At 43.4% G+C, this 20,161-nt stretch overlaps 1 protein-coding gene and 1 long non-coding RNA gene across 3 annotated transcripts in view; one reads left to right on the top strand and one right to left on the bottom strand.

Moving 5' to 3' along the window:
• FBXL17 (F-box and leucine rich repeat protein 17) overlaps nt 1-9,575 on the top strand; it is a 1,047,892-nt gene extending 1,038,317 nt beyond the window's left edge. For both annotated transcript variants that reach the window (XM_063964092.1, XM_063964089.1), the window contains exon 9: nt 8,846-9,575. In XM_063964092.1, coding sequence (XP_063820162.1) covers nt 8,846-8,983 — 138 coding nt within the window. In that variant the 3' untranslated portion in view covers nt 8,984-9,575. The remainder of the gene's footprint in view (nt 1-8,845) is intronic.
• The window catches only part of LOC135061919 (uncharacterized), a 90,578-nt gene that overhangs the window by 15,250 nt on the left and 55,167 nt on the right, over nt 1-20,161 (bottom strand). The gene's annotated exons all lie outside the window — the stretch shown is intronic.

The following is a 20,161-nucleotide window of genomic DNA, read 5'->3' as shown; positions in this document are numbered from 1 at the left end:
CACACATTGCACCCATGATAGAAACGCCTATGGCCCTGAAGTAACTATACTATTCTGTTGCTATATATTTGCCTCTGGTCATTTCATTGTACATAACTTTCTTGGTATAAAATGGCAGGTCCTAAACATTTTACAATAAATCACAACATGGCTGCTGTCACAGTGATCACCTCAAGAAGGATATTCTAAGTCACAGCTATAGTGACGGTTTGTTTCCTACCAATATTGAAATACGTGTAATGATAAAATGCGAATGCTCCAATTGTCATAGTGTTTGTGTGTTATTCTAAGTTTAACCTTGAACCCTCTAGGCTGTATCATTGTGTATAACGACAAACTAAGGAAAATGTCAAGATGAAAGCGAGTGCATACACAAGCTGGGATTCATTGCGCATTGATTCCCTGCATCACACCAGGATTGTGTAATGGCAGTAATTGAAGTAATCATCTCAGTAGGATGGCGGGTCTTTATGTTTAAGCTAAACAATAATTGGAAAGCATTTCTTTAAAAGTGCATATGTTTGTAACTATTTCTATAAGCTGCCATATTGCATGGAGCAAAATAATATGGGATGTGCATATTCCGATATCCAGCAGAGATTTACTTCTCTCTATGTAGGTTTCTGTTTAAAAGGTATTAAATGTTTTTTTCATGTACAGTATACCTAACAAATCTGTTTGTGGTTTTTTTTTACTTCAGAATGCCGCACAGTATGCTGTGCCCTTGATTTGCTTTACGGACATCTAAATGAATTTTGTGTTACACTAGAAAAAAAAGACAAAATAAATATTAATGCTCACACTAACCTAAAGAATATATACATTTTAAGAGGTAAAATTTATGTTCATAATAAGATGTGTGTTATTTAAAAATTAAAAGATATTGGGGGAGATTCAAATGTTTGAAAAGTCAGTTGGGAGTCTAATAGACAGGAAAAAACAGACACCCAACCGACTTTTCAGACATTTTAATTCCACCCTGTCACACGCCAGAGGCGGCGTTCGCCGCGCTTACCCCTGCGTGTCTGCTGGACGGTGTTGCGGCCTCTGCCTTCGGTGGGCCACGGGCTCCGGCGTCTGGCTGGCGCGGCTCCCGGCGGTTCTCCGGGGCATGGGCGCCGCCATGACACCCGGCATCACGTGGGCGGGGGGCAGGTGACGTCATCAGACTGCTCCGCCAATCCAGCGGTGGCGGGGAATTCAAAGTCAGACGCCGGACAGGGCTTCAGTGCCTGAGTATCGTCTTTCCCTGACGTGGATGCCAGCGCTCTTGTTCCCGGCAAGGATCTCTGAAACTATACTCCAGTGTCTCCGGCATTTCCAGGTGCCAGTTCGCTGCACCGGTTCCAGTGTATTCAGCGGCCGGTTTATCTCTCTGCGGTCCAGTCACCAGTGCTCCTAGGAATCAGCGTGGCTGCGGGCCTAAATCACCGTTCACAAGTTCTACAAATCAACAGCGTCCTAAACCCCTGCACTTCAGTTATTCATATCATCAGCGTCTCAGTCACGGTTCTCAAGTTCTACGAATCACCAGCGTCTTAAACCACTGCACTTAAGTTCTTCCAATCATCAGCGTCACAGTCACCGTTCTACTTCTACAAATCATCAGCGTCCTAAACCTCTGCACTTAAGTTCTTCAATTTACCAGTGTCCTGATCTCCGCTCACAAGTTCTCTAATCATCTGTGTCTTTAACCACCGTTTATAAGTTCTTTAAGTTATCAGTGACTTTTAACATCACCCACAGTTTCTTCAGTCACCAGCATCTCTAATATTGCTCACAAAACCCTCCATGGGTCTGGACATTCCTCCACAAATCCCTTTTGACATATGACTTTAAGTTGTTCTTTTCCTGCAATAAAGCTCTTCAATATTTCACCAAACTTCACTGTCAGTGTCCTGTATGAGGAAGTCCTATATTAGGCCACCCCAGTTCCGACTCAGTTGTGGTTCCTCTTCCCAACCATCGGAAGAATCCCCGAGTTCACAACACCCACAGTCTAGGCCAGTGACACACCCATTGTATTGACTTACTAAATCATTTGCGTTGTGCATACTGCAGGTATGATAAGATTTTTCTAAATGGACCAGCATTAATAATACACTCTATTGCCTATCTGGCATACCTGACAAATGCCTCTCTCCATGCCAATCTATCCTCTATGCTGCAGCCGGCTCATCTTACTCACCAAATGTACTACATCCACCTCCCCTCTCCTACAAGCCCTTCATTGGCTTCCGGTCTCCTTCGGAATCCAATTCAAGCTTCTCACACTCACAAAGCCCTCACCCACTCCTCTCCCATTTACTGTACATCTTTGACCTTATCTCCCTTTACACTCCTGACTGTTCTCTTCATGCTGCTGATGCACGCTGCCTCTCCTGCCTACTGATTACCTCCTCCCACTAGAGTAGAGAATACACAGAGTTCGGGATAAGTTCCCGGACCAATGTGTCAACACTGCCGCGGCTCGCGAAAAAGGCTATTTAACAAGGAGTTGTTTCCAAGTCTGCCCAAGTCTCGAAAAAAAAAAAAATATCTCTGTTATGTGCAACCTGCTGGCTGATTTTGAGGATAATTGTATCACCTTGGTGGATTAATTAGGTTACCGCAGTTAATTAAATTCCTTCTTTCAGCGCTCTCTGAATGTAAATTTGTGTGAATAATTAGTACTTACTGTAAAAACAAAAACCCTATTTAACAATAACATATTATTATTAATAAAACAATACATAACACCCGTGAATGAACAGAAGAAGTGTGGAGAATGCCTTCAAGTCAATAGATGCAAAGGTCCCACAAACACTTCTATGTGGTTAAATACTCATACTTCAGACTGAGGAACTGTGAGCCTTTAATAGCATGTGAGCCGGCTGACTCACGCCAGGCATCTCCTGCTGTATGGCATATTGAGGCGAAATGTGTGATCCCACATCTGTAGGTGGACACTGAACATCTCAATCCATATCAGCTCCAGCTACAAAGAGGCCATAGCAACCTTTTATCCCCTTGAGATTAGGGGTGCTGTCTCACTAAGAATATATGCCAGCTAGCATTCTTATATTGATACTCTACTGTATTAGTGATAGGGGGTTGTGTTGCTCCATTTATGGCTCTAACTAAATAATAACGTATTAAATTATCTATGTAGCCTTATGCTGACTATCCAGGGTCACATGAATTTTAACATTAACCCAACTGATTACACATCTTATGGGCCTCCTGTTGTATAATGAAATGGTCCTCACACATTTAAAACAATATTCAGACATATCAGGATTCCAATACAAACATACACAAGGTTTGGGGGCATATTAGACCCGCTAATTATAATTTCTTAGTGCTGCTATTCACTGAAACTAAGAAATGAGGATTCTCCATGATGTATTAATGTACACATGCAGGACAGGTGCTCTAAAAGGACTATTGTGCTGGCAGGCGTGCAGGGTGCATATGTGTCATGGGTGGTGCACCGGTAATTCATCCTAGTGTCCATGTTCCCCCTAGGAGAGGGGAGTATATGCTCTATTTAATCCGGTTTTGTGCATGGTGTGACTTGTCTATAAATATTCTGGAACATGTGTATGTGGTCAGTTGGGCCTCTATTAGTGTGTGTGTGTTCCAGGCTTTGCAGTTACTGTTGACATATCATCTCCACTGTCTTACAAGAAAGCTATCATACACTGGTGCACATAAGAATCTGCTATTTCAATTTAAAAACATCACATTTTATTAACATGCATTAAAACAGGAATAATGTGATCTCTGGTGAAAGGCACACTGGGAAATACTGCAATTATTTATTTATTTTTAAACCCACCGATTATATCATGGATTTCCCAGATAGACAGTATGCTCAAATAAGAGCAAAGCACTCTTCTTAATTTGTTTTTGCACCAATATCTTCATAGAGAGCAAATACACAATGACAATATTAACAGTCTGAGTAACAAAAAAAGAACCATACACAAGGTTATTCATGCACACAGTAACAGAATAGGCTGTTACTATTCTGTGATGGGTGCAGAGTCAGGACAACAACCCTGTCACTCTGCATGGAAACAGATTAGTTGATTGTTAATCTGATGCCTGTATGTGTTACTGGTTAAGGCTCGTATAGAGCGTGATTTACAGGCTAATTATGGAATCACCACAGTGTGTGACCTATAAAAATAATATACATTGATCTGAATAGAAGGTAATTAATATCTACAGCAACAGAAATAAGATGTAGGCGTATCGGTGTAACCACCGATGGATGTATAGTTACTGATGCATGTGTAATCAGGACAACAGCTCTCTCACTGTGCATGGAAACGGATTTGCTGATTGGGATGTGGACCCCTGCACAGGTGATCATTTAAGGGATAGCGAGTGGAGTGTTGAGTATGTGATTGACTGTTTGAAAAGGAAATCACCCGGTTGTGTGATTTATAACAATCACCCATCTCTCTGAAACACTGATCTTTTGTAACATTTCATCAATTCAGCACGTAAATTATTATCAAACACTTTGTAACAGACTCTGTACTTGCATAAATCAGACAAGGCTGTATTATTAAATGGGATTAAGGGGTTATTTACTAAGCCTTGGATGGAAATAAAGTGGACAGAGATAAAGTACTAGCCAGTCAGCTTCTAACTGTTATTTCTCAAACTCAGCCTGTGACATGGCAGTTAGGAGCTGATTGGCTGGTACTTTATCTCCGACCACTTTATCTCCATCCAAGGCTTAGTAAATAGACCCCTAAGAATTTTAGGAATGGTGGTATAACATGATAACAACTTTATGAACCGCTAATCAGGGGCAAACGCAGGATTTACTTTTGGGGGTTTCTGTATTTATATATATATATATATATATATATATATATATATATATATATATATATAAAATGTAATGTGTAAATATAATGTGATTATGCACAAAAGCTCCTGGGTATATTCTGTGCAGAGAGCTTGATGATTAGAGCTCCCTGCAGCAGCAGAAGCTGTGATCGCGATCGTGGTTTGTATAGAGACAGAGACTCGGCTGTCTCAGTCTCTAAAAACACAAATTTGCCCAATCAGGGGGGGTTTCTGGGTACTCAGAACCCCCCCTGTGAGCGCTACTGCTAATAACCAGTCAATGAGTCAATGCTTATTGGAGCACATTATCTAGAGTATGTGAATCCAGCCAAGATCAAGATCTAAAAAAAAATGTGGCAACAAATATTAACAAAATAGGTCAAAAATATTAGACACAATGTTTTATTAATATTAAATTGTATCTCTTAGTCATAGTTGTACCAGGATAACCTGCTGTGATATGGCAGTCACAGCCTTATATAGATGTGTTCTCCTACAGCTTTGCTGTGTGCGCTACAAGTTAAGTTACACATAACGTGTGAGTGGCATGTGAGTCAGTAACGGGAAGCATCTTGTTTGCGTTTTTGCCGACAAAATGCGTCTTACTCGCAAAGTAATGCAATAGGATGCATGAGCATCTTCTGATTAAAATGATATGCAGCATGCCTGTATCCTGTGTGTGACTGCGACTGTATTTGCATACAAAATGCTATGCTACAAGCAGCCAGTGACGGGAGTAGAGAAAGGGGGTTATGTGTCTAGAACGGGGCTGATTGTTTAATAGCCTGGCAGCTGCATTTTGTACCAACTGCAAGTGGTGCAATTCTTTTGCTGGGAGACTAAGGTATAAGTCATTGCAGGTTATACACGAGGGTATTAAAAGCTTGATTCTGGCTGTGTTTATCAGATGGAAGAATGAGGATTTGACTTGATGTATAAGTGTCAAGCCATTATCCAGGACAACACCAAGATTCTGCACATGTTCAGTGTTTTTCAGTTCTGAAACCCCAAGTGTAAGTCCTGTTGGTAGGCTTTGCTGCAGTCTTGTTTTTTTCCCTATTATAAGTACCTCTGTTTTACAAGGATTCAGTCGCAGTCAACTGGCACTTATCCACTCTTTTACCTCGGTTAGACAGCCATTTACGGCTGTTATTAGGTTCTCAGTATCCGGAGTAAAGGACAGGCATAGGTTATAGGAGAATACATTTCCCCAATATTTGCTACCAGTGGTAATATCCTTTGATAGGTCTTAAAGAAATGGTGACAAATACAGATATTTTTAACAGAAGTTTGTGTGTTGTTTCAGAGGGTTGTAAATAGGACCTCTATAGGGATGGCCGTCAATTTTGTCATACAGTGTCTAATACTCATTTTATGTATAAAAGTTTCTCTGTGTACGATTTCCCATGTACATGAATGAATGGGGCATACCACCCAACATGACTCATGCCAGCAGGGACAAAATGCCCTGTTCCTGGACTTCCCTCATAATTTATGATTGTCATCATTTGTACTTAAAAACCTTTCTTATCAATTAACTAGTTCAACACAGGTGATGGCAATCATAAATTAAGAGGTAAGTCCAGGAGCAGAGCATTTTGTCCCTCCTGGAATGGGTCATGTTGGGAGTGTTGCAGGTTGATATTCTCACTAATAGGCTATTGGGAACAGCACAACTTGTATTTGTGTCTGCATTGGTTTGCTCATGTACCTAACCCTGGCTTTGTTACTTGCTTAGAACCGTGTCCAATTTTTTGAATTCAAAAGATTATACATATGGCCATTCTCTTACTTTATTGCTCATACATTTGTGTCTTAATATAACAAGGAAAAAAGAAGGTGTCTGTAAACATTCCTAGATTTTGTTGTTAGGTAAAATTTCCATCAGATAATATTGCTTCAAAATGTGCTATTGCCATTTTTCATAGTAACTTCATTAATCTGTGGACTTTACTAACAAATATTGGATTGGAAGGGATAAAGCACACAATGTTATCTTGTTGAAGAATGTTTGACATTGACCTGTGGAGTACCCCATGGATCTGTACTTTTAATCTCTTTATTGGTGACATTGGAAATGGTATTGAATGGAAAGTATGCCTTTTTGCATATGACACAAAGGTATGCAACAGGGTAGATACACCAGGAGGGGTAAAACAAATGATTGATGATCTACTGTAGGTACACTAGAGGAATGGTTAAGAGCGTGGCAATTACAGTTTACTGTTAAAAAATAAATGCAAAATCATGCACTTACTGTAGGTCTCAAAAATCCAAATACTAAATATAATATTAATGGCGCTATACTAGAAACTACTGAGGAGTAAATGGATCTAAGAGTCACTATTTCAAGTGACTTAAGGCAGGTAAGCAAATGAGGAAAGCAAGTCAGATGCTTGGTTGCATAGGGAGAGGAATCAGCAGAAAGAAGTAATAATGCCACTGTATAGGTCATTGGTATGACCTCATCTAGAATACTGTGTTCAGTTCTGGAGGCCATGTCTTCAGAAGAATATTAATACATTAGAGACTGTACAAAGAAGGGCAACTAAAATGGTGCAAATGTCTACAACATAAAACTTATTTGGAAAGACTAAAAGTTCTTGTATTGTTTGGAGCAGAGAAGGGAAAGGGGGACATGATAGAAACTTTCAAATATATCAAGGGTTTTAACAAGGTACAGGAGGGAGACATTCTTCAAAGGAAGAGAAGTATTAGAACATCAGGGCATGCATTGAATCTGGAAGGAGATTTGAGGAAAAATTACTTCACAGAAAGTAGTGGACAAGTGGAATAGCATTCCATCAGAGGTGGTAGAGGCTAAGACAGTATAGCAATTTAAACATGCATGGGATAGACATATGGATATCCTTACAAAGAATTAAGGATTAAATAGAGTTTGAGGTAACAATATGATTAGAAAAGGAGCAGACAAGATGGACCAAGTGGTTCTTATCTGCTGTCAAATTATATTGACAACTAGACATCATACAAAGTTATAGTTCAAGCTAGTGAGAAAAGAAGGAAAGATGACTCTCTTTGTGGCGCACTCTTGGGAGAAAAAAAATATAAAGTATAAAACGTATTTTTTATTCCTAAATATTTTTTACCCAAGTCCATTTGCGGATGCTTTCTAGCTCTACCTTGACTGAACCAATATATGATTTTGGAATAAAAGAGACAGAATTAATAACACTAACACCAGATTCCAGTGATATGGGATTTATTTTATTGCATATTGAATAAAAGTTAAGATTTAGACTTTTTTTTTTTATTCCAAAAGTGCGCCACGAAGAGTCCTCTTTCCTTCTTTTGTGACTAGTTTATTCCATATATTAACTCTGTGGTGTACAGCCAATGTGACTAATTTGGAAATGTATCTCTAACTTAGCCATCTAATGTCTGGTGCGGAAACCCTTCCCTATTTTACATTATTAAAGTTATAGTTCACAAAGACCATAAATCCATTTTACCTTATTTTTATTCTATAATTAATGTGAACAGAAGAGAGATCAGTGGTTTATCACAGCAGATGATGGACCAAAAACAGGGCAAAGTAGGGATTTTACGGTTACTCCCAAATGTTTCTTGTCATCCACTGTGTCATGTGTATACCTCCCAATATATTCCAGTAGCGAATCGGGACAGTTCACAGTGGAGCACACGTAAAAAGGGGTTGTGGTCACACCACATGGGGCATGCCTAGAGCTCCCATAGCATTAGGACTCCTCCAACCACTATCCCTACCATATAAAGGCCATTGCATTGGCCCAAGCACCAATGGCATATGATTGCACACATAAGTGCTGATGGTCGGAATGCTGGTATAGTGCCTCAATTATACAATTTGTGAGGTATGACTATGCACACTGTCCCCTGCATCTAATCCACTGTAATGTATTTGAGCATCCATCTCTCCTCTAAGACTGACATTGTACACCGAATATAACCCAGAGTTGTCTTGTGGGCTAAAATATATTTTTCTGTGTCTCTTCAGGTGAATGAATCCACCGTGGAACAGCTGGTCCAGCAGTATCCCCACATTACTTTTAGCACTGTCCTTCAGGATTGCAAGAGGACTTTGGAACGGGCTTATCAGATGGGCTGGACACCGAATGCATCATCTATCTCATAACTCAGTGGAAAACAAATTATTTATTAAGCAGTTGTCATGGAAATTGCTGTCACCAGCAAAGTCTACAAAGCATTATTATTTTTTTCCCAAATATTCTTGTTCTTTTCAAAGTGGCACTGCTTGGTAGAACCTGGGTGGCTTGTAAAGGATGTTTTATGGAAGCGTTACATTTTGTGAGACGTATATTTCACAAGGTGCTTGGCTCCTGAGATTTTAGCTGCGCTTGGTTGCTGTTAGAATGGATTGATATAATATGTGTGAAAAGTGATTGTAACTTGTTCTGAAATTGTGCTATAAGAGCATGCCACTTCTAGTACCATCAAATTCTCACTCTTCCATATTATTTCTAGAGAAATGAACTTTGTGTATTGAGAAGTAGATTTGTAGGATTCATTTTCACTTTCATTTTTATTTCTTGATGATTATCTGTACCAAACTATTCTTTAAGTAACATATAACACACTTCCGCAGCAAAGACAAGTTTATGACTTCAAGGGATATTTGTGCACTAAACTTTGCTGCCATAAATTTTTGTTTTATTCTTAATTTTTTGGGTTACCTATTACTTTACATTATAAACTCGTTTCACAAACATCGGCTGTGAGCTTTCTTCCTCATATTAGCAGCAGATTCAACTGATTTCCTTTTAATTTTGTGAGAAATCACATTTGATAATTCAGATTCATGTATAGTCCTAATAGTTCTTGTTATTGGTATACATTTCTAATGTGTGATTAATAGTCATTATTTAGATATGCCCCCCTACACATTAAATTAATTTTTATGCTCTCTATATTGGAAAAGGAAAAACAATATGAAACTTTAGATGCATGTGTGGGAGGGGTAAATCCAACCAGTTCCTACTGAAAGAGTTGTACAGTAAGTAGGACAGAAAAATAGGCCACTTTCAGGGCAGTTATGCTCAATTGTCCTTTATATGCATATAATACTGTACCTGATAATCCTATCTTAGTTGAGGGCAGATTGACAGCTGTAAGTCTTTGTCATCTGTCACCCACAATAACAGGCCCTCTATGAAGCTTGAACTTCTTGACCATTTTTACACTCAGGCTTTTGCAGTAACCTTTTCCAGCGTATCACTCGCCAGCTGCTGTGGAACACTGAGTCTCTGCATGCTTTGTTACACAACACCTAAAAAACTATATTTTGCACCCTGTGATATACAGTATCACTGTGTACTGTAACTGATTTTAATTCATACTTCCCAACTTTTGGTACCATCCTGCTGGAAAATGGGGTCATACCAACAGGATTTGCTGAAGATCATATCCTCACTTCATTAGGGTGGTGACCATGATCCTGGAGGGTTCCCTGCTCTCGCTGAAATGCCTGAAATTCAGGATACTCCAAGAGAGAGTAGGCTAGTATGATTTCATTATGGATCTACAATTTGCAGAATTTACTTTCACAACCTAGCCTTTGGTGTAGGACTGTATCTGAGTTCTTGATGTGTGAAACCAGCAAGCACCTATTTCTGGTGAAGGTTCTTCAGTATCTACGCTACAGGTTACCACATACAGATGTATCCTAATATATTATTGCTGCAGTCGCTCCAATCAGCACCAGTGTGCCAAGTCCTGTGCATCTCTGCTGGCGCTGGGTGTCTTTTTTCACGTCTTTTTACCCCAAACTGCGAATAGAAAGCACCATTTATCTGTGCTGGTTAATTTGATATTGTGTATTTGCGTTAAGCTGTGTCTGAATCTGAATACAAAGTACTCTAGTACAGCAGCCGCTAGTTTTCATGGCATGTTCCGTTATGCTCCGTATACACACCCAGTCACACACAGATATACAAGTATCATATATCAAATTAAGCTGCACAGTTTCCTAAGATGCATTTTTGAGTGAAAAAGATAGAAGACGCTAGCAGTCGCGCGTCTCGCATTACGTATTTACCTATGTATTCCAGTAGGAGAAAAACCTTTATCCATGCAGATCTGTCATTTACTCTGTACTTTTACTTTACATTTATTTGCGTGCCTTTGAAGTTGGATGACTTGTTAACTGTTTAGAGAAGATAATTGTTTTAAATATCATTGCGGTAACTTGGAGAAAGGAGTTATTTTCCAGTAAATTCTGTGCAGTATACATAAGGGTAATGTCACTTTGGGTAATACTTGCACATTATAGTCCGTAGAAATGCAGGTCCCCTGTGTGTTTGCTCCCCATGCATGACATTTTACAACAAAGTGTCTGAAATTACTGGGGGGCACCAACCGGACGCAGCCTATAGCAGCAATGACATCACAGATGCAGCATACTAGTAAGTAGGGCTGCTGTAAGAAGTTGTGCGCACCTGGACGTTTAGAATAGGTAAATGTAACTACTTGCCGGGATCCAAAAATGTATGCATATAAAAGATATTAAAAAACGTAGTGCCTGCCCATGGAATGTTGCCTCTTGTGTAAGTTGGACTCATTCAAATACATTTAGTTACTGCTAGCTACAGTATGAATTACAGCATTTTTTGCTTACATCAAGGAAGACTCTGCAGCTTATGTCACAGAAGGGCTTAATGTAGCTGGTTCTATTCAGCATGGCCCAACTTCAGGTACTGATGCAGATCCCCCATTTGTTTCATGAAGGGGCGCCTAGAAGTTGTTTTGAGGCAGAGAGTGCGCGGCGCTACCTTCTCTGGAGGAACAGGTGTGCAAGGTAGGCGGAACATCCCTACATTGGTGTGACCACACCACCCTCAGCAGTTGCTGCCTTTTTGCAGTGCCACACAGCTTTTGCAGAGGTCACCTTCTCCAGGGGTGGCCACATCCCTAAGTACCAGGGTATGGCTGATCTCTAAGTAGTCATGGCTGCTTGACGGGGCTACAACTTAGTTAAGTGTTCTCCAAAATGAAATAGTTTATTAGAACATAAATTTGCAGTCCTTCCTGTAACAAATGAAGTTATAAATTAGAGTTTGAGCTTTAAGTTTCCATGTGGTTTTGCTATAATGCATTCTGGTAATTAGCCCCATGTGCATGCTCCATAGGGATATGTGTACCTTACGTGTGCCTCCTGTCACCTTCCGTTCTCCAATCAGTACATATGCCACAGAACATGTGTAGCTCACACCTGTCTGAGTACAGACCAGTCATCATACAATGGGATTTCCACTGCAACAGATTTCTGAAAACTATGTTTCCCTAAGTTAAAATAAATTTAACACTTCTGCTTTACACTAGTACAGAACAGGTGAGAATAATGTACTGTATATGATTATGTATCAACATATACTGGTGATAATGTTATAAGAAAAATGTATTTTTCAATTATGGAGAAAATTAAAATATATTTAAAATGCCCTGTTTGTGTTGTTTCTTTCTTATATAAAAATATATATTAACATACATAAACAACAGTAGTGGCAGTACCAGGACCGGTGTGCAAATGCAGAAAATAGGTATGTATCCCTTGGCCCTCTAATAATTTTTTTAATAGCAATAGATACATATAGCATGCCCGCTGGTAGCAGTGTAATTCATGCAGAAGCCCAGAGCGCACCCTCAATCAAACATGGGGAGAACATACAAGCTCCACACTGATGGAGCCCTGGCAGCAATCCATTCCATCATCCAAGAGCTGTGAGGCAGCAATGTTAACCACTGTGCCACCATGATGACTTGAGACGTTTTCCATAATAAAACATTCATAGTCCCATAACTCAATATGAAAACTCATTAAGGGGCATATTTATAATATTTATGCGGCCAACACCCAGTACTAAAGATTCCATATTGCCACAATACCCAGTAATAAGGAATCTTGATTCGCTGGAATGTATTATTCCTATGTTGCTGTGGCAGGAGCTCAGAGAGGAGCATATCCTGGGGATCAGTAAGAAGTAAGTAATGGCATATGTCTCCAGCCCCCGTGCTGGTACTGTACTGCGCTGCCATTCACAAGGAGGGATCCTTTACATTCCTTTCCCAACAAAGTCTGTGGTAGGTACCCCATAGGCTACAGGAGCTATAGCCATCTGAAGATGGCGTTAGCTACCTGGGAGTGGCATTGCGAAGGCTGGTACATTTGGCTTTGAAGCAACTTTAGGGGCTGCTTTTGCAAACAAAAACGGGATCACAGCAGATATTTCCAACACGTGCAGCGGTCTTCCATTCAGAGGATACATAATATTTGCGGACATTGTCTGAAAACAGGTGTTTCACCCTAAATCTAATGTGATAAATGCCCCCTAAGAGAGGTTCCTTCCAAGTTTGCATAGATGTATCTGCAACGGGGTACACTGGGGTTCCACAGGGATAACATCGTGGTGTAGAGTTGGATCTTGATCCGAGGCACCAACAGGCTTAAAGCTTTGACTGTTCCCAGGATGGACAGCGCCGCCTCCTCTATAACCCCGCCTCCATGCACAGGAGCTCAGTTTGTAAGTTGGTGCCTGCAGTGCAGGCTGTCAACAGGGAGGGCTGCGCTGGGCAGCCCTGAAAAGAGCTTTCATTTGAAGAAAGAATACTTCAAGAGCCACAGCATAGGCACTTAAAAGTGCTACGTGTCATTCTGACACATCATGCTGCGGCTCCCTCACCTTCCAGCGGCGCCGTACACTCCTGCGCCCCGATTGCCGGGTACCTACAGCGGAGGGCTCCGGTTCTTACATAGGGCACACACACACACACCGCCGCTGCTCTCCGGGATCACGTAGCCACTGCAAGGAGGAGGGAAGAGGGTCCCCCAGATGGGACCTGCTGCAAACCGCGATCCGGCGCAGTCTATGGGAAGCAGACCGCGCACACTTGTGTGGACACTGTAGCCGTGCAGGGACCCCACTAGACCACCAGGGCAAGGGTACAGGTCGGATTGTAGCATTAATTTGTTTCCATAAGGCCCGCAGTACCCGGTGGTGAAGTCCAGCAAGGGGATCTGGCTCTGACCTGTAGCCCCTCCCCCAGCCCCATGGTGCCATTTACTGCTAATGTTCCCGCCCTGGTGCTGCATCGCTCTCCCTCACTCCCTGTCAGCATTTGGGCGCCATTACACACAGCTGCGCTGATCTGGGACTGCTGGGCAATGCCTCCTCTGTAAAGCCACCTGCATCTTCAGCACTGTGCATTTACAGGACACTTAAGTATTCTACATGTGTTAGTTAAGAATAAGTGCATATTGTCAGTGATTTTTAGTACAAGTACCATGTGATATTCATTCAGTCCTTACTGTGCATTGATATATCTATATTCCTAATTAGCTTTACTTGAGTAGTGTGTTTACTAAAGTATTGCTAGTCCAGTGCAGTTTTATTGTTTTCTCTAACGTCCTAAGTGGATGCTGGGGACTCCGTCAGGACCATGGGGAATAGCGGCTCCGCAGGAGACAGGGCACAAAAGTAAAAGCTTTAGGATCAGGTGGTGTGCACTGGCTCCTCCCCCTATGACCCTCCTCCAAGCCTCAGTTAGGTTTTTGTGCCCGTCCGAGCAGGGTGCAATCTAGGTGGCTCTCCTAAAGAGCTGCTTAGAAAAAGTTTTTAGGTTTTTTATTTTCAGTGAGTCCTGCTGGCAACAGGCTCACTGCATCGAGGGACTTAGGGGAGAGAAGTGAACTCACCTGCGTGCAGGATGGATTGGCTTCTTAGGCTACTGGACACCATTAGCTCCAGAGGGAGTCGGAACACAGGTCTCACCCTGGGGTTCGTCCCGGAGCCGCGCCGCCGACCCCCCTTGCAGATGCCGAAGATGGAAGAGGTCCAGAAGCAGGCGGCAGAAGACTTTTCAGTCTTCCTGAGGTAGCGCACAGCACTGCAGCTGTGCGCCATTGTTGTCAGCACACTTCACACAGCAGTCACGGAGGGTGCAGGGCGCTGGGGGGGCGCCCTGGGCAGCAATGTATAATACCTTTTTTATGGCTAAAAATACATCACATATAGCCCCTGGGGGCTATATGGATGTATTTAACCCCTGCCAGGTCTCAGAAAAACGGGAGAAGAAGCCCGCCGAAAAGGGGGCGGGGCCTATTCTCCTCAGCACACAGCGCCATTTTCCCTCACAGAAATGCTGGTGGGAAGGCTCCCAGGCTCTCCCCTGCACTGCACTACAGAAACAGGGTTAAAACAGAGAGGGGGGGCACTGATTTGGCGATATGATTACATATATTAAAATGCTATAAGGGAAAAGCACTTATATAAAGGTTGTCCCTGTATAATTATAGCGTTTTTGGTGTGTGCTGGCAAACTCTCCCTCTGTCTCCCCAAAGGGCTAGTGGGTCCTGTCCTCTATCAGAGCATTCCCTGTGTGTGTGCTGTGTGTCGGTACGTGTGTGTCGACATGTATGAGGACGATGTTGGTGAGGAGGCGGAGCAATTGCCTGAAATGGTGATGTCACTCTCTAGGGAGTCGACACCGGAATGGATGGCTTAATTAAGGAATTACGTGATAATGTCAACACGCTGCAAGGTCGGTTGACGACATGAGACGGCCGGCAAACAAATTAGTACCTGTCCAGGCGTCTCAAACACCGTCAGGGGCTGTAAAACGCTCATTTACCTCAGTCGGTCGACACAGACACGGACACTGACTCCAGTGTCGACGGTGAAGAAACAAACGTATTTTCCTTTAGGGCCACACGTTACATGTTAAGGGCAATGAAGGAGGTGTTACATATTTCTGATACTACAAGTACCACAAAGAAGGGTATTATGTGGGGTGTGAAAAAACTACCTGTAGTTTTTCCTGAATCAGATAAATTAAATGAAGTGTGTGATGATGAGTGGGTTTCCCCCGATAGAAAATTATTGGCGGTATACCCTTTCCCGCCAGAAACACCCTTTAGGGTGGATAAGGCGCTCACACGCTTATCAAAACAAGTGGCGGTACCGTCTCCAGATAGGGCCGCCCTCAAGGAGCCAGCTGAGAGGCTGGAAAATATCCTAAAAAGGTATATACACACATACTGGTGTTATACTGCGACCAGCGATCGCCTCAACCTGGATGTGCAGCGCTGGGGTGGCTTGGTCGGATTCCTTGACTGAAAATATTGATACCCTTGACAGGGACAGTATTTTATTGACTATAGAGCATTTAAAGGATGCTTTTCTATATATGCGAGATGCACAGAGGGATATTTGCACTCTGGCATCAAGAGTAAGTGCGATGTCCATATCTGCCAGAAGATGTTTATGGACACGACAGTGGTCAGGTGATGCAGATTCCAAACGGCACATGGAAGTATTGCCGTATAAAGGGGAGGAGTTATTTGGGGTCGGTCCATCGGACCTGGTGGCCACGGCAACAGCTGGAAAATCCACCTTTTTTACCCCAAGTCACATCTCAGCAGAAAAAGACACCGTCTTTTCAGCCTCAGTCCTTTCGTCCCCATAAGGGCAAGCGGGCAAAAGGCCAGTCATATCTGCCCAGGGATAGAGGAAAGGGAAGAAGACTGCAGCAGGCAGCCCATTCCCAGGAACAGAGCCCTCCACCGCTTCTACTAAGTCCTCAGCATGACGCTGGGGCCGTACAAGCGGACTCGGGTGCGGTGGGGGGTCGTCTCAAGAGTTTCAGCGCGTAGTGGGCTCACTCGCAAGTGGACCCCTGGATCCTACAAGTAGTATCCCAGGGGTACAGATTGGAAATTCGAGACGTCTCCCCCTCGCAGGCTCCTGATGTCTGTTTTACCAACGTCTTCCTCCGACAGGGAGGCAGTATTGGAAACAATTCACAAGCTGTATTCCCAGCAGGTGATAATCAAAGTACCCCTCCTACAACAAGGAAAGGGGTATTATTCCACACTATATTGTGGTACTGAAGCCGGACGGCTCGGTGAGACCTATTCTAAATGGATAATCTTTGAACACTTACATACAAAGGTTCAAATCAAGATGGAGTCACTCAGAGCAGTGATAGCGAACCAATAGGGTGTCCCTGGACATCAAGGTTGCTTACCTCCATGTCCCAAATTGCCCTTCTCACCAAGGGTACCTCAGGTTCGTGGGACGGAACTGTCACTATCAGTTTCAGACGCTGCCGTTTGGATTGTCCACGGCACCCCGGGTCTTTACCAAAGTAATGGCCGAAATGATGATTCTTCTTCAAAGAAAAGGCGTCTTAATTATCCCTTACTTGGACGATCTCCTGATAAGGGCAGGGTCCAGAGAACAGTTGGAAGTCGGAGTAGCACTATCTCAAGTAGTTCTACGACAGCACGGGTGGATTTTAAATATCCAAAATCGCAGCCGTTTCCGACGACACGTCTGCTGTGCCTAGGGATGGTTCTGGACACAGTCCAGAAAAAGGTGTTTCTCCCGGAGGAGAAAGCCAGGGAGTTATCCGAGCTAGTCAGGAACCTCCTAAAACCAGGAAAAGTGTCAGTGCATCATTGCACAAGAGTCCTGGGAAAAATGGTGGCTTATTACGAAGCGATTCCATTCGGCAGATTCCACGCAAGAACCTTTCAGTGGGATCTGCTGGACAAATGGTCCGGATCGCATCTTCAGATGCATCAGCGGATAACCCTATCTCCAAGGACAAGGGTGTCTCTCCTGTGGTGGTTACAGAGTGCTCATCTTCTAGAGGGCCGCAGATTCGGCATTCAGGATTGGATGCTGGTGACCACGGAGGCCAGCCTGAGAGGCTGGGGAGCAGTCACACAAGGAAAAAATTTCCAGGGAGTGTGATCAAGTCTGGAGACTTTTCTCCACATAAATATACTGGAGCTAAGGGCAATTTACAATGCTCTAAGCTTAGCAAGACCTCTGCTTCAAGGTCAGCCGGTATTGATCCAGTGGGACAACAACACGGCAGTCGCCCACGTAAACAGACAGGGCGGCACAAGAAGCAGGAGGGCAATGGCAGAAACTGCAAGGATTTTTCGCTGGGCGGAAAATGATGTGATAGCACTGTCAGCAGTGTTCATTCCGGGAGTGGACAACTGGGAAGCAGACTTCCTCAGCACAACCTCCACCCGGGAGAGTGGGGACTTCATCGGGAAGTCTTCCACATGATTGTGAACCGTTGGGAAAGACCAAAGGTGGACATGATGGCGTCCCGCCTGAACAAAAAACTGGACAAGTATTGCGCCAGGTCAAAAGACCCTCAGGCAATAGCTGTGGACGTTCTGGTAACACCGTGGGTGTACCAGTCGGTGTATGTCTTACCTCCTCTGCTTCTCATACCCAAGGTATTGAGAATTATAAGACGTAGAGGAGTAAGAACTATACTCGTGGCTCCGGATTGGCCAAGAAGGACTTGGTACCCGGAACTTCAAGAGATGCTCACAGAGGACTCATGGCCTCTGCCGCTAAGAAGGGACTTGTTTCAGCAAGTACCATGTCTGTTCCAAGACTTACCGCGGCTGCGTTTGACGGCATGGCGGTTGAACGCCGGATACTAAGGGAAAAAGGCATTCCGGAAGAGGTCATTCCTACCCTGGTCAAAGCCAGGAAGGAGGTGACCGCACAACATTATCACCACATGTGGCGAAAATATGTTGCGTGGTGTGAGGCCAGGAAGGCCCCACGAAGAAATTTCAACTTGGTCGTTTCCTGCATTCCTGCAAACAGGAGTGTCTATGGGCCTCAAATTGGGGTCCATTAAGGTTCCAATTTCGGCCCTGTCGATTTTCTTCCAAAAAAGAATTGGCTTCAGTTCCTGAAGTCCAGAAGTTTGTCAAGGGAGTGCTGCATATACAACCCCCTTTTGTGCCTCCAGTGGCACTGTGGGATCTCAACGTAGTTCTGGGATTCCTCAAATCACATTGGTTTAAACCGCTCAAATCTGTGGATTTGAAATATTTCACAGGGAAAGTGACCATGCGGTTGGCCCTGGCCTCGGCCAGGCGAGTGTCAGAATTGGCGGCGTTTGTCTCACAAAAGCCCATATCTGATTGTCCATTCGGACAGGGCAGAGCTGCGGACTCGTCCCCAGTTTCTCCCTAAGGTGGTGTCAGTGTTTCACCTGAACCAGCTTATTGTGGTACCTGCGGCTACTAGGGACTTGGAGGACTCCAAGTTGCTAGATGTTGTCAGGGCCCTGAAAATATAGTTTCCAGGACGACTGGAGTCAGGAAAACTGACTTGCTGTTATCCTGTATGCACCCAACAAACTGGGTGCTCTTGCTTCTAAGCAGACGATTGCTCGTTGGATGTGTAGTACAATTCAGCTTGCACACTCTGTGGCAGGCCTGCCACAGCCAAAATATGTAAATGCCCATTTCACAAGAAAGGTGGGCTCATCTTGGGCGGCTGCCCGAGGGCTCTCGGCTTTACAACTTTGCCGAGCTGATACTTGGTCAGGGGCACACCCTGACTGAGGAGGACCTGGAGTTCTCTCATTCGGTGCTGCAGAGTCATCCGCACTCTCCCGCCCGTTTGGGAGCTTTGGTATAATCCCCATGGTCCTGACGGAGTCCCCAGCATCCACTTAGGACGTTAGAGAAAATAAGAATTTACTTACCGATAATTCTATTTCTCGTAGTCCGTAGTGGATGCTGGGCGCCCATCCCAAGTGCGGATTGTCTGCAATACTTGTACATAGTTATTGTTACAAAAATCGGGTTATTATTGTTGTGAGACATCTTTTCAGAGGCTCCGCTGTTATCATGCTGTTACCTGGGTTCAGATCACAGGTTGTACAGTGTGATTGGTGTGGCTGGTATGAGTCTTACCCGGGATTCAAAATCCTTCCTTATTGTGTACGCTCGTCCGGGCACAGTATCCTAACTGAGGCTTGGAGGAGGGTCATAGGGGGAGGAGCCAGTGCACACCACCTGATCCTAAAGCTTTTACTTTTGTGCCCTGTCTCCTGCGGAGCCGCTATTCCCCATGGTCCTGACGGAGTCCCCAGCATCCACTACGGACTACGAGAAATAGAATTATCGGTAAGTAAATTCTTATTATTTGTGACAATTTCTGCATTGTACATGTGACTGTGTGTGTGCCAATAGCTGCTGTGTGATTTCCATTCCGTGTATCTCACATATACTACTATCCCTATATATTCTGTACCCTGAGGGGGCTATGTGCGTCAGGGTGTTCATATAATATAGTGTTTATCACAGGATATACTCTGTTGGTATTTTCTCTGTGTGTTAGTCACCATATACCTCTTAAATCCTCTGTGTGTGCTCTGCCTGTAGTCACTATCCGGGGGGATTTTTGTTAGGTATTCTGTCTGCTTATATTGTACTATTCCACCCTAAGGTAAAGCTTTCATATAATAT

This window comes from Pseudophryne corroboree, chromosome 1 (assembly GCF_028390025.1).
Source record: "Pseudophryne corroboree isolate aPseCor3 chromosome 1, aPseCor3.hap2, whole genome shotgun sequence".
NCBI classification, from domain to species: domain Eukaryota; kingdom Metazoa; phylum Chordata; class Amphibia; order Anura; family Myobatrachidae; genus Pseudophryne; species Pseudophryne corroboree.
Note: the sequence above shows the minus strand (reverse complement) of the source record. Positions and strands in the feature narration are given on the sequence as shown.